We start from the raw sequence: 24099 nt of genomic DNA, 5'->3' as shown, positions 1-24099 counted from the left end.
ATATACTCTAATAGGACGACTGGATAGAAATTTGAAAGACCCTTTCCATTAATTTCTACCATAAAACCACCTTGCTGTTAATATGTTCAACTGCTTTGTCATTTATTGGAAGCTGCTTATCATGCAATCCACTCCAAACTAAGCACTGACCAATCAGAAGGCTGTAAAACATTTCAGAAAAAAAAACTCTTCATAAAGGCTTCAGGAAAACAAAAATTCCTCCAAAATCTCTCCCCAGAAGGAGGGCTTCCTGAACCATTTTCCACTTGAGAACTCATTGTTTTTGAATGACTCAAAAAATCTCTGTGAACACATCCTCCTTGCCCTGCACCCCTACTAGGTGCAAGCAAGGCTGTGGAGTCGGAGTTGGTATAAAATGGACCAACTCCGACTCCTAAAATATATAATAAATTGGGTACAGTAGTTCAATGCAGTTTGTGGGGAATATTTTTTCATAAGAATTTGGGAAAGTTATGAAATGTCCTATAAATGTCTGTCCTATTCCTGATCTAAGGGTCTAGACTTTTAGCTGAGATGAATCTGTGCTTCAGTAAATTTATCACTTAAACAAGAGCCATGTATGAGGGCGTTGGAGTCGTGGAGTCGGAGTCATGGAAATTGAGGAGTCAGAGTCGGAGGTTTGGCTTACCGACTCCACAGCCCTGGGTGCAAGACCCCATCCAAGAGGACTCTGGTATATAGCTGCTCACATACTCCTGCTGCTCGATTTTACATCTTTGCCACTGGTGAAGATTACTAAGGCCGCCTTTGTCAGGTATTTTTACAAGTAGACATTTTTTTGGTATGGTTTGTTAAAGGAGTTGTCCATTACTTTGGTACTGATGACTGATCCTTAGGATCCTCAATATCAGGATGGTGGGGTCCAACACCCAGAACCCCCCACCATTCAGCTGTCATCAGGGTGTAAGCAAAGAACAGAAAAGCTCCATACACTGTTTAATGGCCACTGCCAAGAACTACAGATCAGATTGTATTAGAATTGCCAGAAAACAGCAGACATGTCACTTCTTTTTTTTTTCTCAAAAAATCGTCACAATGAAACTATATGAACAGCAAAGCTCATTTTCCCACGGAAATTAATAGGAAGCTTATTTGAAATGGTTTCCGATGTGAATTTTGTAGAACAAGAATCTCCGCAATCCACATAAACAACCTCTTTGTGATCATATCCTTAGAATATATTCGCTTTCTAAATAATTGGAGCTGACGAGAGCCACCATGACTGCAAACATTTGCAATTAAAAAATGGAATATTTGCTCTTAGTCTGTAAGCAGCCTGAAAACTTCTGATTCATGCTCTCCTGGGAATATCAGATGATTCGATCATTTCGGAATAACCCAATTAGTTACATTACATGATTTAGAAAACAAATGTCATTTAGTCTAGAGTCGAATGTTAGAACAAAATCCCTGCGCCGCTTGTGTTTGTTGTTTAAAGAGACTGTGTACCAAGGATTGCAGAGAAGTATTAAAGGTTGATTTTATAGATCTGTACATTTTCCGGGGAATTCATCAAAGTATTTATGTCAGTTTTTGGAGTGTGAATACGGGCAGAGCTCCACGGGAGTGTGGCCAAGAGACACCCAACAGATTCACTATAATTAATGACACCTCATTGCTGGGTAGGATCCGGTTTTTGGTGCACCGATACACTAAAGTTCTAACATACTTATTAGAAGCATGCACCTCTTAATAGATTTGGTGCATTTTCTTCTAGCAGGATTTTGACCGAGACTGAAGCAGGGGTGTATTCATCCAGGCATGGCATAGTACACACTGACAGACCCAATACATTAGGGAGAAATGTGAGGAGCATTATCCATTGTCATCCATTTAACTCCGTGCTTTTGTCTTATTGTTTTCTATATCTTTATTGGATCAGAACTGCGTAAAAGGCACAATCTGTGTCTCTTATGTCTTTATCTAAAGGCCACTGCCGATTCTGACCCAATACTAAGAGAGAGCGAGAAAAAAAAACTATTTTTTTTTACTTTAGAGGAAATTCAGATAAAGTACCAACACGTTACTAGGATATGGAAACAAGGAAAGTAGTAAATCAAGCTCATCGTGTGAAAACCCATGTGAGGATCAGTTAGAGCTGATCAATAATTAAAAGGGTTGTATAACTTTGGGGACAATTATTATTTCTTTTTAACTGAAATTCATATATTTGGGGCTAAAAATCATTTTTGCAATTAGGTTTAATTACAAAACGTTTCACTGGCTTTTTGTTTCGCTGCACATTAAGCTTTGATGTGGTCTGTGGCCATATATCAGCTGTGAAGGAGCTCAGAAAAAGACAGACAAAAAAGTTGTAAACTCTCCAGTCATTTAATCTGAATGAGCGCACTTACAGATTCTCAATTAAAGAAGCACTCCCACTGAGTTTTTATTCAGTAAATATGTGTATGTGCGTGTAATGTAGTGTGCGTGTATTAATATACTCACCTACTGCTGCTATCCAATGTCCAGCGCCGTTCTGCTTTGCTTCTCAGTGATGCAATTGTGACTAGCTGGCTCACTCTATGCCCTATGCGTAAGCTGGAAGTCTCCATTACACTGTAAGCCTATGGTGACTTATTCTGACACTCCATTGGAAAAGTAACTTCCGGTTAACCAGGGCCCAGCGTGACCGGGACAGTCTGCAGAGCGATGACATCACTCAGAAGAGGAGCAGACCGGCACTGGATCCGGAGAAGGCGGCGCTAGGTAAGTATATTAATACTCACACTACAATACATATGCATATATACACACATATAATGAATGAAAAACTTAGTGAGTGCTTCTTTAACTCATTCTGCAGCCAGCAATAGCCAGTGCAACAGACCTTGTTCTGACAAAGCCAATGAGAAACGCGCGTCAGAAGGCACCTTCCTGGATCCCTGCAGTCTAATCTCATTATGGGTAAAGCAGACAACATCTATCAGATAGCATGACTTCATGCTGTGTACCAGGTGTTTGTGTATCTAAGTAATGTGCATACAAGGGGGTAATAGGATTAGGTTTTTATTGTGCACAAAAAGCCTCATGCCCCCACAATGCTTTACAGCTTGATACCTGTACATTGATTAACCATTGTACCCTTCAATCAATGAATTAGTTATAATCACTTGCATTCTACTCCCATCATATGAATTACATAGTTACATAGTTTATAAGGCCGAAAAAAGACAAGCGTCCATCCAGTTCAGCCTATTTCTTGTGCACTGCAGCTATTCCTCAGCGTTGATCCAGGGGAAGGCAAAAAAAAAACCATGCGGTATAGGCCAATTTACATCATTGAGGAAAAATTCACTTCCCGGCTCCAATCTGGCAGTCAGATTAAATCCCTGGATTAATTAACTATCACTAAGCATAAGATGTAATTTTATTGTTCTCAAGAAAGGCATCCAGGCCTCTCTTGAACTCATTAAGTGAGTTGGACATCACCACTTCCTCTCCCAGAGAGTTCCAGAGTCTCACGGCTCTGACCGTAAAGAATCCCCTTCTATGCTGGTGCAGGAACCTCCTTTCCTCCAGACGCATAGTGTGCCCCCTAGTCTTTGTCACCATCCTTGGTATAAACAGGTCATGGGAGAGATCTCTGTACTGCCCCCTGATGTATTTATACATGTTTATGAGGTCTCCCCTAAGCCTTCTCTTTTCCAATGTAAATAGGCCTAATTTTGACAACCTCTCTGGGTATTCTAGTCCCTCCATTCCCTTTATTACCTTAGTCGCCCTCCTTTGAACCCTCTCTAGCTCCAATATGTCTTTCCTGAATGCCTTCTTTTGTTCAAGTTAGATGGACAGCTCAAAACCAAATTATATACACCTTACTAATATGTCTAGACTGCTGTATTACCTTAGGGACTGCATTTTGGTCTATTCTTGATCTCACCTCCTCAGATATATTCTTTTACATTTCAAGTATTGTATTGTATTGTATTGTATATTTGAATAAAGTATTTTTATTTTCTGAGTATATAGCTCCGAGTTGTTTGTAGGAATCATATTGAATCATGGAGTCTACTATAACTTTGATCCATAATGGTATTCCCAATTGGGACTAAATATTGAGGACTATATGGATTAAATATAATGATCTCAATCAAAGTATGTTCTGTGAAATTAATGATATTAACCTATAGAAGGTATATAGTGCAATTTTTAAATTTTTTTTATGAACCCCAATTGCAAAAAAATATTTTTAGACCAATAGCAAGCACTTAATAAAAAAAAGAAGAGGAAACAACCCCTTTAAAGGGAATCTGTCAGCAGAATCTGAAGACAGAAGAAGATAGAGGCTGAAACACAGAATTCAGGGATGTTTCAATTGTCAAAGTGTGTGCTGATGTTTACTAACTGTGATGGATTAATCGGAAAGATATTAACAGTGCCGGACTATTCTGACTCCACCCCCTTCTGTGATAAGCACCTCACTGTCTATGGACTTTGTACAAGGAGAGCCTGGTGTGGGAGGGGTTAGCTTTCTCAGCTCTGCTGCATCCTACATCTAAAAGCTCTGATTGTGTCAGAATGGCTGCACCCAGTAATCTAAGTGACACCTCATTACAGTCAGGGTCTCTTTGCCTACATCATGCTGCTCTCAGATGAGGCAGAAAAAACCTGCTGACAGATTCCCTTTAGGTAGAACAAAATCCAACACTATACCTTTCAGGCATTTATTGAGACATCCATCTAAAATCCATTCAAGCAAAAGCACATTACTCCTATGACATTTCGGATACCTATGTTCTTGAAGCATGAGGTAAAGGCACTACAGAAAATGATGAATTGTCAAATACACGAGTCACAATTGTTAAAAAAAAAACCTCTATGTAAACACAGATCTGTGTATAACAGCTGTTACATGATATACTACTGCTGATAGATCACTCCACTCTATAGCAGTAAAAAAACAAATAGAGATAGCACTCACCCTCCCTCAGTCTAGTGCTGGCACCCCTCTGCTGCTCTGGTGTCTGTGTTTTGACTCCACGACTACAGTGCACATTTACGCTGCAGTCAGTCAATGATTTCAGCAGCTGCTGTTGATACAACACGCTACCAAGCTCATTGACAGGCTGCAGCGGTGACACCATGACTACAGAGCATGTTACAAATGCGGGCAATCAATGTGCTCAGCAGCTCTGCCATTGTTAAGGCATTTGCGACTATGCTTAGTGATTAGCTGCAGCGGTGATGAACACTGTAGTTATGACATCACTTTTGCAGCCAAAAAACTGTCACCGATGCAGCAGGGTGGGACCAGCACTGGAATGAGGCATTGTGAATACGATTTCTGGTTGTTTTTTACTATTATACCATATGATCAATTGGGGTGCACGGTTCTAAAGGTGGAAAATTCCTTTAAAGTACAAGTGAACCATTGGTCACTAGCACTTGACACATTAATAGATTTAGCGGACACAGAAATTGGATTGAAGGCGATTCCCATCTCGTACATTTGAGGGATTTCCACAGATTATGCAATGTATGTACACAAGATGCCTATCCCACCATGAGGACCTGTATGTATCCTGAGAATGAGCCACTGATGTGTGCCATAAATGTATGAGATGAGAATACCCCTTTATTTAGAATAGGAATAATTTGTGGATATTAATGTAAATCAGATCACGTCTCTAATTTAATCATTTTGGGTATGGGTTTCAAACTTAAAAATCCAATATGCTTCCCTATTAAGGAGCGTGCGTCAATCATCGCCATCTCTCATGGTGAATGGTTATTTTTTCTAGTCCCTGCATTTGTAGGGAAGATATATTCCTGTTACATATTTCAGAAAAATGTTGGAAAGTCGCAGAATTTGTTAATATCAGATTAATGTCTCCTAATTCTCACTTTAAAATGGCAGTCACACATCATACAAACCATTGTATGCCTTCAGAATATAAGGCAAAATAAACGACATAAGCAACCTTACAAGAGATATTTTAATGGATAGTAAAGTGGTAGGTAAGTGCCCATCAGGTGCTCGGGAAAGCTGGGTGGCGTGTGTGCTAATGTGAGAACCAGTGCAGCGGAGTGGAGACAGTGAAAAATGCGGTGTGGATGTGAAAACAATTTTTTTTTTCCATTCATTTTATAGTAAACTCAATTGCTCGATTCAGCAAGACCGGTGGTTTTCATGGCGGTCTTGATGAGAGGCGGGTGTAATATGAGGTTCCTGATTTATTAAAAGGCGCGCACAGGTGGGGTCCTCTCTCCCTATGGGTCAGATGTCACTTAATCATGTTTATTGTATTAGTTTCTAACTTATGTTAAATATTTATGTATTATTACTTATTTTATGCTCTGTAATCATGTCTGCATCTCTTACATATATGTGTTGCCCTGTAATTAAAGCGAATCTGTCAGTAGGATAAACCCTCCTGAGCCGTCTATATGGGCACACAGGTCATAGGAAGCTGAATAAAACGATACATTGATATCTGCAATTTGAAGTCTTTATTCCAGAGAAATCCACATTTTTCCTAACATGTAAATGAGCTGTTAAGATCTATGGGCCGGACACAGATCTGCCTGAGAGTCTGCTTACAGAGCTTATTGTAAATGAAGGGGGAGAACAGTGTGGGATATGTAGATCAAGGGGTCGTCCATTACATATCACACTGATAACCCCCCCTTCATTTAAAATAAGCTCTGGAGGCAGATTTTCGGGAAGATCTGTGTCCATCCCATAGATCTTAACAGTTCATTTACATGTTAGGAAAAACGAGGATTTCTCTGAAATAAGACATTGGATCACAGATATCAAATGTATCATTTTCTTCAACTTTCTAAGACCTGCATATCCATACAGAATGCTTAGGTATGGTAATCCTACTCTCAGGTGCCCTTTTTAGGGCGCTTTAAAAATCATTAATAATATAATATAGTCACTAAAATGAAGCAGTGCTTTACTACTGAGTCAAGCAGCCAACATTGAAGAATACACACAAAGACAAACTCTACTTGTATGTGCATCAATTTAAGAAGATGCCCAGTGTCAAATCTACTTTAACCTGACCATAACAATGGTTCCCCACCAAGTGCTGATTGCACTTTGAGGCTCCCCATTTTTATTTCATTTTAGGATAACTTTATTTTTTTTTTACACAATGAATCAGAATTTAGAGAAGCATATAAAGCAGCTGAAATGCACTACCTTACAAAAATAAACATTATTAAATAAAAGGCAAAATCTTTTCACTTGTCAACAATAAGCAAAGAGGCATCTATCGTATTTTCCGGCGTATAAGACGACTTTTTAACCCCTGAAAATCTTCTCAAAAGTCAGGAGTCGTCTTATACGCCGGGTGTCATCTTATAGGGCGTATACCCTTATAGTCCGAATGTTGGGGGGAGGAGGGGGTATATATATATGATGTCTGGGGTGTGGGGGGAGCGGTAGTCGCGGAGGAGCGGGGCACAGGAGGCAGCAACCGCCTGCTGCAGCCTAGACTGTCCCCGGTGCTAAAGAAAATGAATATTCACTGATCCCCACACCCATGGGGAGCACTGAATATTCATGCTCCTGAATAGCGGCACACAGTGTAGCCGCAGCGCGGCTCCTGCTGCTGCCGGAATCGCGTGTGCCCGCTGTTAAAGGACATGAATATTCAAACTCTCTCCACGCCCATGGTCATGGCGAGGGGGTGAATATTCATGCCCTTTAATAGCGAGCACACGTGATCACCCGGCAGCAGCAGGAGCCGCGCTGCGGCTACACTGTGTGCCGCTATTAAAGGGGGTATTCCCATCTCCAAGATTCTCTCCCAATATGTAATAGGTGTAATAATAATAATATCAGCAAATACCTCCAATTAGAAATGTAGTATAGTATTTCTGATTTGCTATGTCTCTTTCCTCATGTGCAGGCATCGCGGGACCTTAGGTATCCATGGTTACGACCACTAGCAACTAACAAGCTAACTGTGACTTTATCAGTGGACGTAACCAAGGTCCTGCGATGACTGCACATAAGGAAAGAGACATAGCGAATCAAAAATACTATACTACATTTCTAATTGTAGATATTTGCTAATATTACTATTATTACACCTACTTCATATTGGGATAGGATCTTGTAGATGGGAATACCCATTTAAGGAGCATGAAGTTACTACTCCCCGCGCACACAGTCCCGGCGTGGGGAGCAGTCACTTCTGGCAGCTGATCTCTCCTTGTGAGCCGCGCATGGTAGTGACGCCATGCACGGCTCACATGGCAAGATCAGTGCAGGCAGACAGGACGCAGCGCTGGAGGAGAGAAGAAAGGGGAGTAGGAGTGTTTATTTTTTTTTATGTGCAGCATGATGGGGATTAGGGGGACCATGCATACCAAAATAAGGATGAGGGGGCATACATAACAGGATAAAGGTGAGGAGGCCATACATACCAGGATAAGGATGAGGAGCCATACATACCAGAATAAGGATGAGGGGGATCATACATACCAGGATGAGGGATGGGGTGCCATGCATACCAGGATGAGGGGTATCATGCATACCAGAATAGGGATGAGGGGTACCATGCATACCAAGATAAGGATGAGGGGTGCCATGCATACCAGGACAGGGATTAGGGGTGCCATGCATACCAGGACAGGGATGAGGGGTGCCATGCATACCAGGATAGGGATGAGGGGTGCCATGCATACCAGGACAGGGATGAGGGGTGCCATGCATACCAGGATGGGGATTGCTGTGCCATGCATACTAGGATAGGGATGAGGGGGTGCCATGCATATCAGGATAGGGATGAGGGGTGCCATGCATACCAGGACAGGGATGAGGGGTGCCATGCATACCAGGATAGGGATGAGGGGTGCCATGCATACCAGGATAAGGAGGAGGGGTTCCATGCATACCAGGATTGGGGGTGAGGGGTGCCATGCATACCAGGACTGGGGGTGAGGGGTGCCATGCATACCAGGACAGGGATGAGGGGTGCCATACATACAAGGATAGAGATGAGGGGTGCCATGCATACCAGGATAAGGATGAGGGGTGCCATGCATACCAGGATGGAGGGATGCCAGGCATACCAGGATGGGGATGGGGGCCACGTATAAAAGGAAGGGGGGGGGCATATATACAAGGATGGGGGTTATTGTCAGAATTGGGGTACATTACCCCTATACCAGTGTCAGCAGAAGACCCCCTCCCCTTTAAAAGTGCATCGTGAACACATTTTTTGCTTATATTTTTTTTATCTATTTTCCTCCTCTAAAACCTAGGTGCGTCTTATGGTCCGAAAAATACGGTATTTATGGTAATTTATGAGCCCTCCCTGTCTCCAAGACTATCAGAGCGGTAGCACATCCCTCTGGCCCGCCCTTGTATCCTATTACTGGTACCTCCTTCTCTGCCTCTCTGAGGACAGCAGTGAAGCGGCGCAGGCGTGCATGTGCAAGATCTGAGAGGCAGAGAAGGAGGTAATACAACGGCAGGCCAGACGAGTGAAAGAGGCGTGTTTTTCTGGGCATAGCACCGCTCTCTCTTTTTTCCATACCCCGGGCGTCCCGGACGCCTGCAGCTTGCTTCACTTACACCTTCCCGGTGAAGAGCCCCCTCACCTCGTCAATGCAGTCCTCAGGAGCGAGATCAGAGAGGCAGAGAAGGAGGTACCGGTGATAGGATACAAGGGCGGGCCAGAAGAATGTGCTACCGCTCTGATAGTCTTGGAGACAGGGAGGGCTGGGCAGGCAGGGAGAGCTGACCAATCCAAGCAGGATTTGTATACAACAACCAGCCAATCGCCGGTAAGGTTCATCACTTTAAAATTACCATATTGAAATGAAATCTGATTTTTTTTTACTTTTTACCGTATGTGCGTTAGAAGAGGGGTAGTCTTATACGGCGAGTATATCCCAAACTCTATATTTTAACAGGAAAAGTTGGGGGTCGTCTTATACACACAGTCGTCTTATACTCCGGAAAATATGGTACTTACCCTATCCCAGCTAAACGACAGGCCGATTCTCTCTAACTGCTGCCTCATGTGCTCAATATTGCTGCAAGATACAATCACACAACAAGCATTAATGGCAAAAATCTGCCCGCGTAACGCCTGCTTTTCATTTATGCGGCCATCTGTCATTTTAACCCTCTGGCGCGGTAGTGAAGTACCGGTGAGAGATGGCCTGAAAGGTTTTTATAGGATTATTCCCCAGTTATCTGATACATCCGTTACTGCACCGGGTAGGTCCCAGAACTGAATTAAAAACATTGCATGCAGCAGATCTGGCTATGTGAGCAAAGTGCAAACTATGTCATCAGTGGTGTGCGGCTCGAGCATAAAACAACTGGTTGAACACAACTGATAGAAGGAAAGCCAGCATTAACCCCTGTTCACATCATAAGAGCCTCTATTTGGCGTATATGTCACCTGTTTCCAACAAAGAACAAAACAATCTTCACTTGGCCTCCACTGGGCCAAAATATATTGGTGCAATACATTTTTTAATATATATATTTTTTTAGCAATTAGTGCATATCCTACTGAATGACTTCGGTCTACATATACCTCTAACGTAGGCTTTGTAATGGATGTGAACAGAGCCATAAGATGCGTTCACACGTTGCTTTTTTTGCTGCAATAGAGACAAAAATGCATTGTTTTGAAAGAAATTTTCAAAATCATGACAAAAATGATGCGGTTCTAGAAAGGTGCGGAACAAAAACAGCAACACCGCCACCACGTGTGAATGTAGCCTTAGGATAGATTTCATCATTGGCATCAGTAGAGAGCAGTGCCATGCAGCAAACACTTTTAAAACTTTTTCCTTTTCAGGGTAAATACACATGGTTTTAATGTATTTTCTCTGTAATTACTACATGGCATTAGTAATTCACTGGAAAAATGCATAGAATTTTATAGCATAGCCTACTACCAGTGCTTACTAGCACAAAAATGCACCCTAGTAATTACCAATTGCACTAAAGGGCATCAACCATACAAGATTTTTTTTCCTAAAAAAAAATTCCTAAGCTCCCCAGATTCTGACATTTTTTTTCTGTTTCGGTTTGCATCATTCCACTGCAGAAATATTCACATTTTTTATTATTTGTTTGAGACTCATATGTCTTATGGATCACACTATGGGAAATCTCTGTATGCAGGCCAACTGGGCGTTTCTTAAGAGTCTTCTCTGGGGGCGTGTGCTTTTACGCCATCCCTCCAAGATACTGCCAATCACAGCTCAGCAGTCGATCTTGCAGTCTATTAATCTGAGATGCTGGTGAACTGTGATTGGCAGTACTTGGGATGGTGGGAGGGGTAAAAGTGCACACCCCAGAGAAGACTCTGAAGAAAATATTTCACATTGTGCACTCCAGAGGAAACAAATGCAAATATGTCTGAAAAGGAGTAACACACCACAAAATAAGAAAAGTGCGGCAGAATCAGGGAAGCGCAGGGATTTTTACAAAGTATTTGAAAGGGGCTATTCGCGACTTTTATTATTTTTGCGCATGGGACTAAGAACTAACAGGCAGGCTCTGCCCAGTGCCAATCTCTAACTACCTGCCTGTTTTGTCCGACGCTGAACTCTTCTGGCTCAGTGCGGTCTCCTGCCGGCAATTCTGTGGCTTCCGCTGACGTCACATGGACAGAACAGCACCTTCTCTTCCGCTCTGCCGATAGGGCGTTTCTGCCGATGTCATGCTGATTGACAACAGGCTTCCCGCTGCCTAACTGCAGGGGGCCATATGTCAATCAGCATGATGGTAGTGATGCCCCATCAATACAGCAGACCGGAGGAGGAAGAGCTGCTCTGTTGACGAGTGATGAATTGAAGCAGCAGTAGAGGCGGCAAAGGCCATCCCCTTGCAGAAGAGGCTGGTAGTTAGAAACTACCTGCCTGTTAGCTCTTAGCTCCATGCACAAAAATACTAAATGTTCTGGATAGCCCTTAATTTTTTGTTAACTAGCGTACAGCTTGATCAGGCCTAGTTGTAACATTACATTGATACAATGAATGGTATAGCCATCACTAAATAGGTTAATGGCTAATAGGCACTTCTGTAGGTAACAGGTACAAAAGCTGGTCTTATAAACCAAATGACAAATATCTCATGTGTATGGCTAGTTTAGACTTCATCTGCTATCTTGCAGAATGCCCAACGAAAAATGACAACTGGAATCTAGTTTGTGGGTGTAACGTGAAAAAAATGTAGAAAAGTTCACAGGGTACGAATACTTATTCAACGCACTATATACCGTATGCAGCCCATAGAGGTGTACTTACTCACCGCACAACCCCCTTAGGTTAGCGGCTCTGTTATGGGCTGGTACTATCCTGAGAGTCCAAACCCATCATGACGTGAGGGTGCAAGGAGGTGCTGTGTTTCTGTTTTTTTCCCCAGCCCATCTTACACAGAAAGCTGCCAAACAATGATGTTGTACAGGACTGAGAGATCTGCAGTAGATAAAACAGTGACTTTATCAATACTGCAGCACGCAGCCCAGTAAGGGACACATCCCTGGAATTAGGGTCTCTTTTCCTACATTATGCTGCTCTCTGATGGGGTAGCAAAAACCTGGAGACAGATTCCCTTTGAAGTGGTATTTTTAATGGCAATAAAAAGCGATGCAGTCGGTGTTCACCATTACCAGAATTACCAAAGCAGCCCTAACAGAGGCTTGCTATAAAAGATAATAGAGAAGCCCTGTAACAGATTTTTCATAGAAAAGAGGTTTCAATTTACACCTCTGACAATTTTAAATGACACATTTTATTTAAAAAAAAAAATCAATTCTCTTTCAGTAGGACATTATTAAGACAGATCAGTATAAACTGGAGCTCGGCACTTTATCCCTTTTAAGCCTTCAAAGACACCTTTGTTACCCATGTACTTAACCAGCATGAAGCCCTCTTTTACAATAAATATCACAATGTCTTGTAAAAAAATGAAATGATAAAACTGGCTTGGCGTGCTGAGTGACTACTTCAGTCTGCATAAAACTATGAGACTGTTTATGGCACACAATAGTGACAAACATGGGGCGAGCTTCTTCATCCTGTATTCAATGTTCAGACACAATGCGTGCGGCTGCAGCCATAGCTGTTCCCTTCGGCAGCGCAGAGACACAGACAATACCGTGCGTTGCAGGTGAACTCTGGGACTATGAGTCATTCCGCAATGTTCTTTATGCTTCGTAATAAAGCGCTGCCATCAAAAGACAACTTTTCAATCTTGTAAAGCATGGAGCATCACAATCAAAAAACCTTCACCTCAAAAAAGGTTGGAAGAAAAAACTATGTTTTTTTCAGTCTCAGTAAATTAAAATCCAGTAGAGGAATTGAAAACAGTGAAACAAACAAAATAATCTGGTTCAAGGCAACCATGCAAATAAAAAAGCTAATTAATTCAGAACAATTAAAACTATAACAATTATTCAAAAACGTAATCTTAAATGCCTTCAGTGATCCGTTAAGTACAGGCTTCACAAGGGCAGAGACTATGCACAGAGAATTAAGAACAGAAGGAACAATGTTGTACACTGATCCGTTCAACACCAGAAGTTGTATATAGGGGCTGTCCATAACTTTTATATTGATCAATATGAGATTGTGGGGGTCTCACACCCGGCACCCCCCAAAACTGCTCCACTCCATGCGCCGTTTACATCCGGCTGTCACCGGACGTGATAACACAAGATGTGTCCTCGGGGTGGGTCACCAATGTAATAGTACTGGGAAACCACTTTTATTGTTTATACTTGCCTATACAAGTTGGATAAATGCTGGCTGAACCCACTGAATTGTCAGGATAGGTCAATTATCTAATCTGTATGATGGTGTTCTGATGGCAGATGTCAATATAAGACATCCTAAATTTTCACAAGCCCGATCCTTTGTTCTCAAGGAAGATTAGATACCACCAGAATTATGAGACAGCATCTTTGTCCCTTCTCCTCGTTGAGAACACAAGTATAAGGAAGGCAACAAGCACTTGGCAGACAGCTACCCAAAATGTATGGCCACCATGAAGGGAGTTCATCAGTCCAAACTGACAATATAAATTGTTGATCTAATGTGCTTTCTCCAGCCAGCACTGTCAATCACCAGTGAGCGAGGAAGGGGTAGGCAAAACCAATCAGAGGAACGGTGAACTGAGCCTCTCGGCCACAGCAAGGCTGCACCGAGCACCCTAATTAGCAAACCTGATTAAACATCAGTTACTGTTGATAGGAGGCAGCAATTAGAACACTAACGGAGCGATTTCTATATGGGCTATATCCCCTACAAGGATTTGTGCGTTGGGTTCACAGGCTCTCTCATTAAGGCCAAGTGTTTGATTTTTGCGACACACTGTGATTAAACTAGTACAAACTTAACCATTATTCCACAATTTTATTTTAATTATACTTACAATCAATATGTAAGTATAATTAAATGTAAGCATGGAGGAGGGGGTGTGTTGGTGTGGGGGTGCTTTGCTGGTGACCCTGTTGGGGATTTATTCAAAATTGAAGGCATACTGAACCAGCATGGCTACCACAGCATCTTGCAGCGGCATGCTATTCCATCTGGTTTGCGTTTAATTGAACCATCATTTATTTTTCAACAGGACAATGACCCCAAACACACCTCCAGGCTGTGTAAGGGCTATTTGACCAAGAAGGAGAGTGATGGGGTGCTACGCCAGAAGACTTGGCCTCCACAGTCACCAGACCTGAACCATATCGAGATGGTTTGGGGTGAGCTGGACCGCAGAGTGAAGGCAAAATGGCCAACAAGTGCTAAGCATCTCTGGGAACTCCTTCCAGATTGTTGGAAGACCATTTCCGGTGACTACCTCTTGAAGCTCATCAAGAGAATCCCAAGAGTGTGCAGAGCAGTCATCAAAGCAAAAGGTGGCTACTTTGAAGAACCTAGAATATAAGACATATTTTCAGTTGTTTCACACTTTTTTGTTAAGTATATAATTCCACATGTGTTAATTCATAGTTTTGATGCCTTCAGTGTGAATGTACAATTTTCATAGTCATGAAAATACAGAAAAATCTTTAAATGAGAAGGTGTGGCCAAACTTTTGGTCAGTACTGTATATATTTTCATCTTTTACATTTTAAAAATTACTAAAAGGAAAATGGGCCGATGCAAAAATTTGAGCACCCTGCATGGTTAGTACCTAGAAGCACCCCCTTTTGAAAATATCACAGCTTTTAAATACTTTTTGTAGCCAGCCAAGAGTCCTTCAATTCTTGTTTGAGGGATTTTCATCCATTCTTCCTTGGAAAATTCTTTCAGTTCTGTGAGATCCTGGGTCGTCTTGCATGTGCTGCTATTTTGAGGTCTAGCCATAGATTTTCAATGATGTTCAGATCAGGGGACTGTGAGGGCCATTGTAAAACCTTCAGCTGTCTCCTTTTGATGTAGTATATTCTGGATTTTTATGTGTGTTTAGGATCATTACCCATTTTTAGAAGCCATTCTCTTTTCAACTTTAGCTTTTTTATAGATGGTGTTATGTTTGCATCAAGAATTTGTTGACATTTCATTGAATACATTCTTCCCTTTACCTGTGAAATGTTCATCGTTCCATTGGTTGCAACACAACCCCAAATCATGATTGATCCACCCCCATACATGAGTTCTATTTTAACCTCATTGGTTCACAGGACTTGTTTCCAAAATGCAACAGGCTTGTTTAGATGTTCTTTTATATACTTTTGATGCTGAATTTTATGGTGATGATGGAGGAGAGGTTTTCTTCTGATGACTCCTCCATGAAGGCCATATTTGTGCAAGTGTCTCTGAACAGTAGAACAATGTACCACAACTCCAGATTCTGCTAAATCTTTCTGAAGGTCTTTTGCAGTTAAGCAGGGGTTCTGATTAGCCTTTCTATCAGTACTACCAGCAGCTCTCACTGAAATTTTGCTTGGTCTTCCAGACCTTATCTTGACCTCCGCTGTTCCTGCTAACTGACACTTCTTAATTACAGTGGGTACGGAAAGTATTCAGACCCCTTTAAATTTTTCACTCTTTGTTTCATTGCAGTCATTTGGTAAATTCTAAAAAGTTCATTTTTTTCTCATTAATGTACACTGTGCACCCCATCTAGACTGAAAAAATCAGAAATGTAGAAATTTTTGCAAATGTATTAAAAAAGAAAAACAAATATTTACATGGTCATAAGTATTCAGACCCTTTGCTCGCACACTCATATTTAAGTCACATGCTGTCCATTTCCTTGTGATCCTCCTTGAGATGGTTCTACTCCTTCATTGGAGTCCAGCTGTCTAATTAAACTGATATGACTTGATTTGGAAAGGCACACACCTGTCTATATAAGACCTCACAGTGCATGTCAGACCAAATGAGAATCATGACCTCAAAGGAACTGCCCAAGGAGCTCAGAGACAGAATTGTGGCAAGGCACAGATCTGGCCAAGGTTACAAAAGAATTTCTGCAGTACTCAAGGTTACTAAGAGCACAGTGGCCTTCATAATCCTTAAATGGAAGAAGTTTGGGACCACCAGAAATCTTCCTAGACCTGGCCGTCCAGCCAAACTGAGCAATCGTGGGAAAAGAGCCTTGGTGAGAGGTAAAGAAGAACCCCAAGATTACTGTGGCTGAGCTCCAGAGATGCAGTAGGGAGATGGGAGAAAGTTCCACAAAATCAACTATCACAGCAGCACTCCACCAGTCGGGCCGTTATGGCAGAGTGGCCCGTCGGAAGCCCCTTCTCAGTGCAAGACATATGAAAGCCCGCATAGAGTTTGCTCAAAAACACATGAAGGACTCCCAGACTATGAAAAATAAGATTTTCTGGTCTGATGAGACGAAGATAGAACTTTTTGGTGATAATTCTAAGCGGTATGTGTGGAGAAAACCAGGCACTGCTCATCACCTGCCCAATACAATTCCAACAGTGAAACATGGTGGTGGCAGCATCATGCAATGGGGGTGTTTTTCAGCGCAGAGACAGGACGACTGGTTGCAATTGAAGTAAACATGAATGCGGCCAAATACAGAGATATCCTGGATGAAAACCTCTTCCAGAGTGCTCTGGACCTCAGACTTGGCCGAAGGTTCACCTTCCAACAAGACAATGACCCTAAGCACACAGCTAAAATAACAAAGGAGTGGCTTCAGAACAACTCTGTGACCATTCTTAATTGGCCCAGCCAGAACCCTGACCTAAACCCAATTGAGCATCTCTGGAGAGACCTGAAAATGTCTGTCCACCAACGTTCACCATCCAACCTGATAGAACTGTAGAGGATCTGCAAGGAAGAATGGCAGAGGATCCCCAAATCCAGGTGTGAAAAAATTGTTGCATCATTACTAGTGTTGAGCGAACATGCTCGACACTGCTCGGTACTCGCCCGAGCATCACGCTACTCGGGATGGTCGGCGAGCACCGAGCATTTCCGGGTTACTCGGGCGGGAGCTCGGGTCTCCGCCCTGCATGTTTGGCGCTCTTTACAGAGCCAATGAACATGCAGGGATTGCCAGCCAGTCACTGTAATGCCACAGCCATGTTGTTTGTGGGCATTACAGTGATTGGCTGGCCGCACAGCGTCACCTCGAGTATTTAAAACCGGGCGCCGCCATCTTGGACACAGTGGCTCCGGATCAGACAGTGTAGGGACAGCGCTGCTGATTTAGGGAGAGATATATCCTGCAAAATAGTTAGTGTAGGGTCTGTAAAGGCTGCCAGATCAAACAAACAGTCCTTCTCAGGACTAATATCCATCCCAGGTATATCAGGCAGGCAGGCAGGCAGGCTGTATAGGAGACGCAGTGGTTATACCAGCAAACGCTGCATTACAGTCCTGTGTGCTGCTCCTGTTGCTGAAATTGCTGGACTTAGCTCCAGGTCCCGGGGGCCAGGAAAAATCCTTTTTTTTTATCTAAATCCTCTTTTTTTTTTCCTCCTTCACAATGTACAAATACCCATCTTATTAACCTTTTGGTGCCCCCCCCCCACCCCCCAAAAAAAAGTGTGCCTCTGATTTTTCAGACACAAATATATCTGTTGAAAATAGTCTGGTGTAGGCCAGAAAAATAGAAGTGTGGTTTTGCAGTTCTATGGGCCATTTGTATCTAAAAAAAACAGTTTGAGTGTGTCGCTCACTGTTCAGCCGCAAATACATATATATTTTAAAAAGCCTGGTATACACCAGTAAATTATTACCGTGGTTTTGATATTCCACGGTAAAACATCTCTATTATCCTGTTTTTGGCATTTTTTGCTGTATAAAAATAATAATAGTGTCTCCCTGATTTTTCAGACACAAATATATCTGTTGAAAATAGTCTGGTGTAGGCCAGAGAGACAGAAGTGTGCTTTTGCTGTTCCACGGTAAAAAATCTCTATTATCCTGCTTTTTGCATTTTTTGCTGTAAAAAAAAAAAAAAAAATAGTGTCTCCCTGATTTTTCAGACACAAATATATCTGTTGAAAATAGTCTGGTGTAGGCTCGAGAAATACGAGTGTGGTTTTGCAGTTCCACGGTACAAACCTCTGTATTATCCACTTTTGGGCCATTTGTATCTAAAAAAAACAGTTTGAGTGTGTCGCTCACTGTTCAGCCGCAAATATATACAGTACAGACCAAAAGTTTGGACACACCTTCTCATTTAAAGATTTTTCTGTATTTTCATGACTATGAAAATTGTACATTCACACTGAAGGCATCAAAACTATGAATTAACACACGTGGAATTATATACTTAACAAAAAAGTGTGAAACAACTGAAAATATGTCTTATATTCTAGGTTCTTCAAAGTAGCCACCTTTTGCTTTGATGACTGCTTTGCACACTCTTGGCATTCTCTTGATGAGCTTCAAGAAGTAGTCACCAGAAATGGTCTTCCAACAATCTTGAAGGAGTTCCCAGAGATGCTAAGCACTTATTTGCCCTTTTGCCTTCACTCTGTGGTCCAGCTCACCCCAAACCATCTCGATTGGGTTCAGGTCTGGTGACTGTGGAGGCCAGTCATCTGGCGTAGCACCCCAAAACTCTATTTCTTGGTCAAATAACCCTTACACAGCCTGGAAGTGTGTTTGAGGTCATTGTCCTGTTGAAAAATAAATGATGGTCCAACTAAACGCAAACCGGATGGAATTGTATGCCGCTGCAAGATGCTGTGGTAGCCATGCTGGTTCAGTATGCCTTCAATTTTGAATAAATCCCCAACAGTGTCACCAGCAAACCACCCCCACACCATCACACCTCCTCCTCCATGCTTCACTGTGGGAACTAGGCATGTAGAGTCCATCCGTTCACCTTTTCTGCGTCGCACAAAGACACGGTGGTTGGAACCAAAGATCTCAAATTTGGACTCATCAGACCAAAGCACAGATTTCCACTGGTCTAATGTCCATTCCTTGTGTTCTTTAGCCCAAACAAGTCTCTTCTGCTTGTTGCCTGTCCTTAGCAGTGGTTTCCTAGCAGCTATTTTACCATGAAGGCCTGCTGCACAAAGTCTCCTCTTAACAGTTGTTGAAGAGATGTGTCTGCTGCTAAAACTCTGTGTAGCATTGACCTGTTTTCTAATCTGAGCTGCTGCTAACCTGCGATTTCTGAGGCTGGTGACTCGGATAAACTTATCCTCAGAAGCAGAGGTGACTCTTGGTCTTCCTTACCTGGGGCGGTCCTCATGTGAGCCAGTTTCTTTGTAGCGCTTGATGGTTTTTGCAAATGTACTTGGGGACACTTTCAAAGTTTTCCCAATTTTTCGGACTGACTGACCTTCATTTCTTAAAGTAATGATGGCCACTCGTTTTTCTTTACTTAGCTGCTTTTTTCTTGCCATAATACAAATTCCAACAGTCTATTCAGTAGGACTATCAGCTGTGTATCCACCAGACTGCTGCACAACACAACTGATGGTCCCAACCCCATTTATAAGGCAAGAAATCCCACTTATTAAACCTGACAGGGCACACCTGTGAAGTGAAAACCATTTCCGGTGACTACCTCTTGAAGCTCATCAAGAGAATGCCAAGAGTGTGCAAAGCAGTCATCAAAGCAAAAGGTGGCTACTTTGAAGAACCTAGAATATAAGACATATTTTCAGTTGTTTCACACTTTTTTGTTAAGTATATAATTCCACATGTGTTAATTCATAGTTTTGATGCCTTCAGTGTGAATGTACAATTTTCAAAGTCATGAAAATACAGAAAAATCTTTAAATGAGAAGGTGTGTCCAAACTTTTGGTCTGTACTGTATATATTTTAAAAAGCCTGGTATACACCAGTAAATTATTACTGTGGTTTTGATGTTCCACGGTAAAACATCTCTATTATCCTGCTTTTTGCATTTTTTGCTGTAAAAAAAAAAAAAATAGTGTCTCCCTGATTTTTCAGACACAAATATATCTGTTGAAAATAGTCTGGTGTAGGCCCGAGAAATACAAGTGTGGTTTTGCAGTTCCACGGTACAAACCTCTGTATTATCCACTTTTGGGCCATTTGTATCTAAAAAAAACAGTTTGAGTGTGTCGCTCACTGTTCAGCCGCAAATATATATATATTTTAAAAAGCCTGGTATACACCAGTAAATTATTACTGTGGTTTTGATGTTCCACGGTAAAACATCTCTATTATCCTGTTTTTGGCATTTTTTGCTGTATAAAAATAATAATAGTGTCTCCCTGATTTTTCAGACACAAATATATCTGTTGAAAATAGTCTGGTGTAGGCCAGAGAGACAGAAGTGTGCTTTTGCTGTTCCACGGTAAAAAATCTCTATTATCCTGCTTTTTGTATTTTTTGCTGTAAAAAAAAAAAAAATAGTGTCTCCCTGATTTTTCAGACACAAATATATCTGTTGAAAATAGTCTGGTGTAGGCCCGAGAAATACAAGTGTGGTTTTGCAGTTCCACGGTACAAACCTCTGTATTATCCACTTTTGGGCCATTTGTATCTAAAAAAAACAGTTTGAGTGTGACGCTCACTGTTCAGCCGCAAATATATATATATATTTTAAAAAGCCTGGTATACACCAGTAAATTATAACTGTGGTTTTGCTGTTCCACGGTAAAAAATCTCTATTATTCAGGTTTTGGTAATTTTTTCCGTAAAGAAAAACAATAGTGTCTCCTGACTGTTGTGACACAAAAATATATCTGTTGAAAATAGTCTTGTGTAGGCCCGACATCCCAGTGTGGTTTCGCAGTTCCACGGGTCAAATCGCTGTACTATCCAGTTTTGGGCCTTTGGTATCTAAAAAAAAAGCAGTTTGAGTGTGTCGCTCACTGTTCAGCCGCAAATATCTCTATTTAAAAAAGTGTGGTATACCCCAGTAAACAATAACTGTGGTTTTCCTCTTCCACGGTTCTAATCTACTCTTTATTACCCTTTTTCCATTGATAGTGCAAGTGTAAGCTATTTTACTTCATTTACAATGGGCAAGGCGCGTGGCAAGGGACGTGGAAGTGGACGTTCTGGTGATGGTTCGTGCAGAGGACGGGGCCGTGGCCAAGGTGAAAATGTGCCACAACCAACAGCCACATCTTCTCGCTCCCACTTCTTGACCGAATTACTAGGGAAGCACAGAACAACACCAGTATTGAGAACTGATCAGTGTGAACAGGTTATTAATTGGATAGCAGACAATACTTCCAGTTACCTGGGCACCACCACCTCCGGTCTGTCTTCCACACGGTCAACTCTTAGTAGCCGTGAGTCTCAACCGCATACTCCTCCTCACCCTGATGCTCCTTCCTCCCACCATGCCGAGTGTCGTCAGACAGCAAGTGATCCCACACTTGGACACTCTGAAGAGCTGTTCACTGGTCCATTTCCATATTTGGGCCCCTCGCCTGATCCGCTTGAAGTGGTGGAAGAGGAGATCCCATGTTGCGATGCCCAAATATTTGAACAGCCACGGCCACAGGAAGTCGACGTTGGCAATCTGTCACAAGAGGTGGACGATGATAAGACACAATTGCCAGGAAGTGAGGAGGAGGATCGTGGTGCGCAAGTGGAAGATGAGGAGGTGGTGGATGATCTAGTAACTGACCGAACGTGGAAGGAGGACATGCAGAGTGAGGCCAGCAGCACACAGGGGGAGGGAGGCAGAGTACCCCAACAGGCAGGAAGAAGCAGTGTGGTGGCCGCAGACAGAAGGCAGGCAACCGTTCCCCGTAACACCAACACGAGGGACGTTGCCAGTACAAGCGGTAGGTCTTCCAGAGTCTGGAATTTTTTTAAAGACTCTGCTGATAACCCCAAAAAGGCCATATGTTCCACCTGCCATGCCAGCATCAGCAGGGGTGACAAAACTACCAGCCTGACCACCACCAGCATGATCAGGCACATGGCAGCAAAGCACCCGACTTTGTGGGGCGAAACCCAGGGTCCACGACCAGTGTCAGCGGATGTCACCACTGCTTCTTCCACCGTTGTGCGTGCAATAGAACCCCCTGTTGTGTGTGCAAGGCAATCCCCTGTCCATACTGCATGTAAAGATGCCCCCTCCTCTCAGTCTTCACTTGTTATGGCAGTTTCTCAAGAAACAGCATCAACGTCCACGTCCACGTCCCACCGCAGCGTTCAATTGTCCATATCCCAGACCTTTGAACGAAAGCGGAAATTCGCAGCTAACGCCCCACAGGCCACAGTCCTAAATTCGCACATTTCACGACTGCTTGCATTGGAAATGCTGCCTTTTAGGCTGGTGGAGACGGAATCCTTCCGCAATCTTATGGTGGTGGCCGTCCCTCGGTACTCGGTCCCCAGCCGACACTATTTTGCCCGGTGTGCCATCCCCGCACTACACAAGCACGTGTCCCAAAGCATCTGCCGTGCCCTCAACAACGCAGTTACTGGGAGAGTCCACCTGACAACGGACACGTGGACAAGTGCTTGTGGCCAGGGACGGTACATCTCTCTGACGGCACACTGGGTAAACATAGTGGAAGCCGGGACCCAGTCGGACCTTAGGACGGAACACATCCTCCCCACACCGAGGATTGCGGGCCCTATGTCAGTCAGAGTTGCCCCCACAGTGTACAGCTCCTGCGCATCCTCCTCCTCCTCCTCATGTTCAGCCTCCATCTCAGATATCACCACATCAGTTACAAGCTGGAAGCATTGCAGTACTGCCTCCGCCAAGCGGCAACAGGCTGTGCTGAAACTCATAAGCTTAGGTGATAAACCTCACACTGCTTGTGAGTTGTGGACAGCTGTGAAAGAGCAGGCAGATCTGTGGCTGAGACCGCTGAACCTACATCCCGGCATGGTCGTGTGTGACAATGGCCGTAACCTGGTCGCGGCTCTGAGGCGAGGTGAGATCACACACGTACCATGCCTGGCTCATGTGCTTAACCTCGTGGTTCAGCGGTTTCTTAAATCGTACCCCGAGTTGCCAGATCTGCTCATGAAAGTACGCCGCCTGTCAGCTCATTTTCGCAAGTCAGCTACAGCTTCCGCCGCCCTTGCTGTGCTGCAGCAGCGTTTGCAGCTTCCGGCACACCGACTGGTGTGTGATGTCCCCACACGTTGGAACTCTACCCTCCACATGTTGCAAAGGATTTGTGAGCAGAAGAGAGCAGTTGTGGAGTACCAGCTGCAACAAGGCCGTCGATATTCAGGTCAGACTCCACACATAAGACCTCAGGAGTGGACCTGGATGTCTGACATATGTACCATCCTGACAAACTTTGAGGAGGCCACCAAGATGGTGAGTGGCGATGACGCCATCATTAGTGTCAGCATCCCACTTGTCTGTCTTTTGCAACGCTCTCTGCAGAGAATTAAAGAGGAGGCATTGCAGCCAGAGTATGATGAGATGGATCAAGAAGCCGTAGCGGGCGATTACACACAGCCCAGCCTCATCTCATCCAAACGTGCATTGGGGGACAATGAGGGAGAGGAGGAGGAGGAGGAGGAGGAAGAACAGGAGCTGCTATCATGCGTTGTAGACGGTAGTACCTGTACAAGTGTCATACCGTCGGTTCAGCGTGGGTGGCCTGAGGACAGGGGGGAGGAGGAAGAGGAGGAGGAGGAGGAGAGCATGGTCAGTCGTCATCTTGGTGAGGACACGGAAATCTTGCCCGTTACCAGTCTGGCACGCATGGCTGACTTTATGTTACGCTGCCTTAACCGTGACCCTCGCG

General features: G+C 43.2%; 1 protein-coding gene across 4 annotated transcripts in view; it reads right to left on the bottom strand.

The window, feature by feature from the left end:
* The window catches only part of LARS2 (leucyl-tRNA synthetase 2, mitochondrial), a 278140-nt gene that overhangs the window by 153910 nt on the left and 100131 nt on the right, over positions 1 to 24099 (bottom strand). For all 4 annotated transcript variants that reach the window (XM_073678171.1, XM_073678167.1, XM_073678169.1 and 1 more), the window contains exon 5: positions 9963 to 10023. In XM_073678171.1, the coding sequence (XP_073534272.1) occupies positions 9963 to 10023 (61 nt within the window). The remainder of the gene's footprint in view (positions 1 to 9962; positions 10024 to 24099) is intronic.

The sequence above is a fragment of the Phyllobates terribilis genome, unplaced genomic scaffold (assembly GCF_046119375.1).
Source record: "Phyllobates terribilis strain yellow unplaced genomic scaffold, ASM4611937v1 Scaffold_4__5_contigs__length_816908805, whole genome shotgun sequence".
NCBI classification, from domain to species: Eukaryota; Metazoa; Chordata; class Amphibia; order Anura; family Dendrobatidae; genus Phyllobates; species Phyllobates terribilis.
The sequence above is the reverse complement of the archived record's forward strand: the minus strand, read 5'-3'. Positions and strand labels throughout refer to the sequence as shown.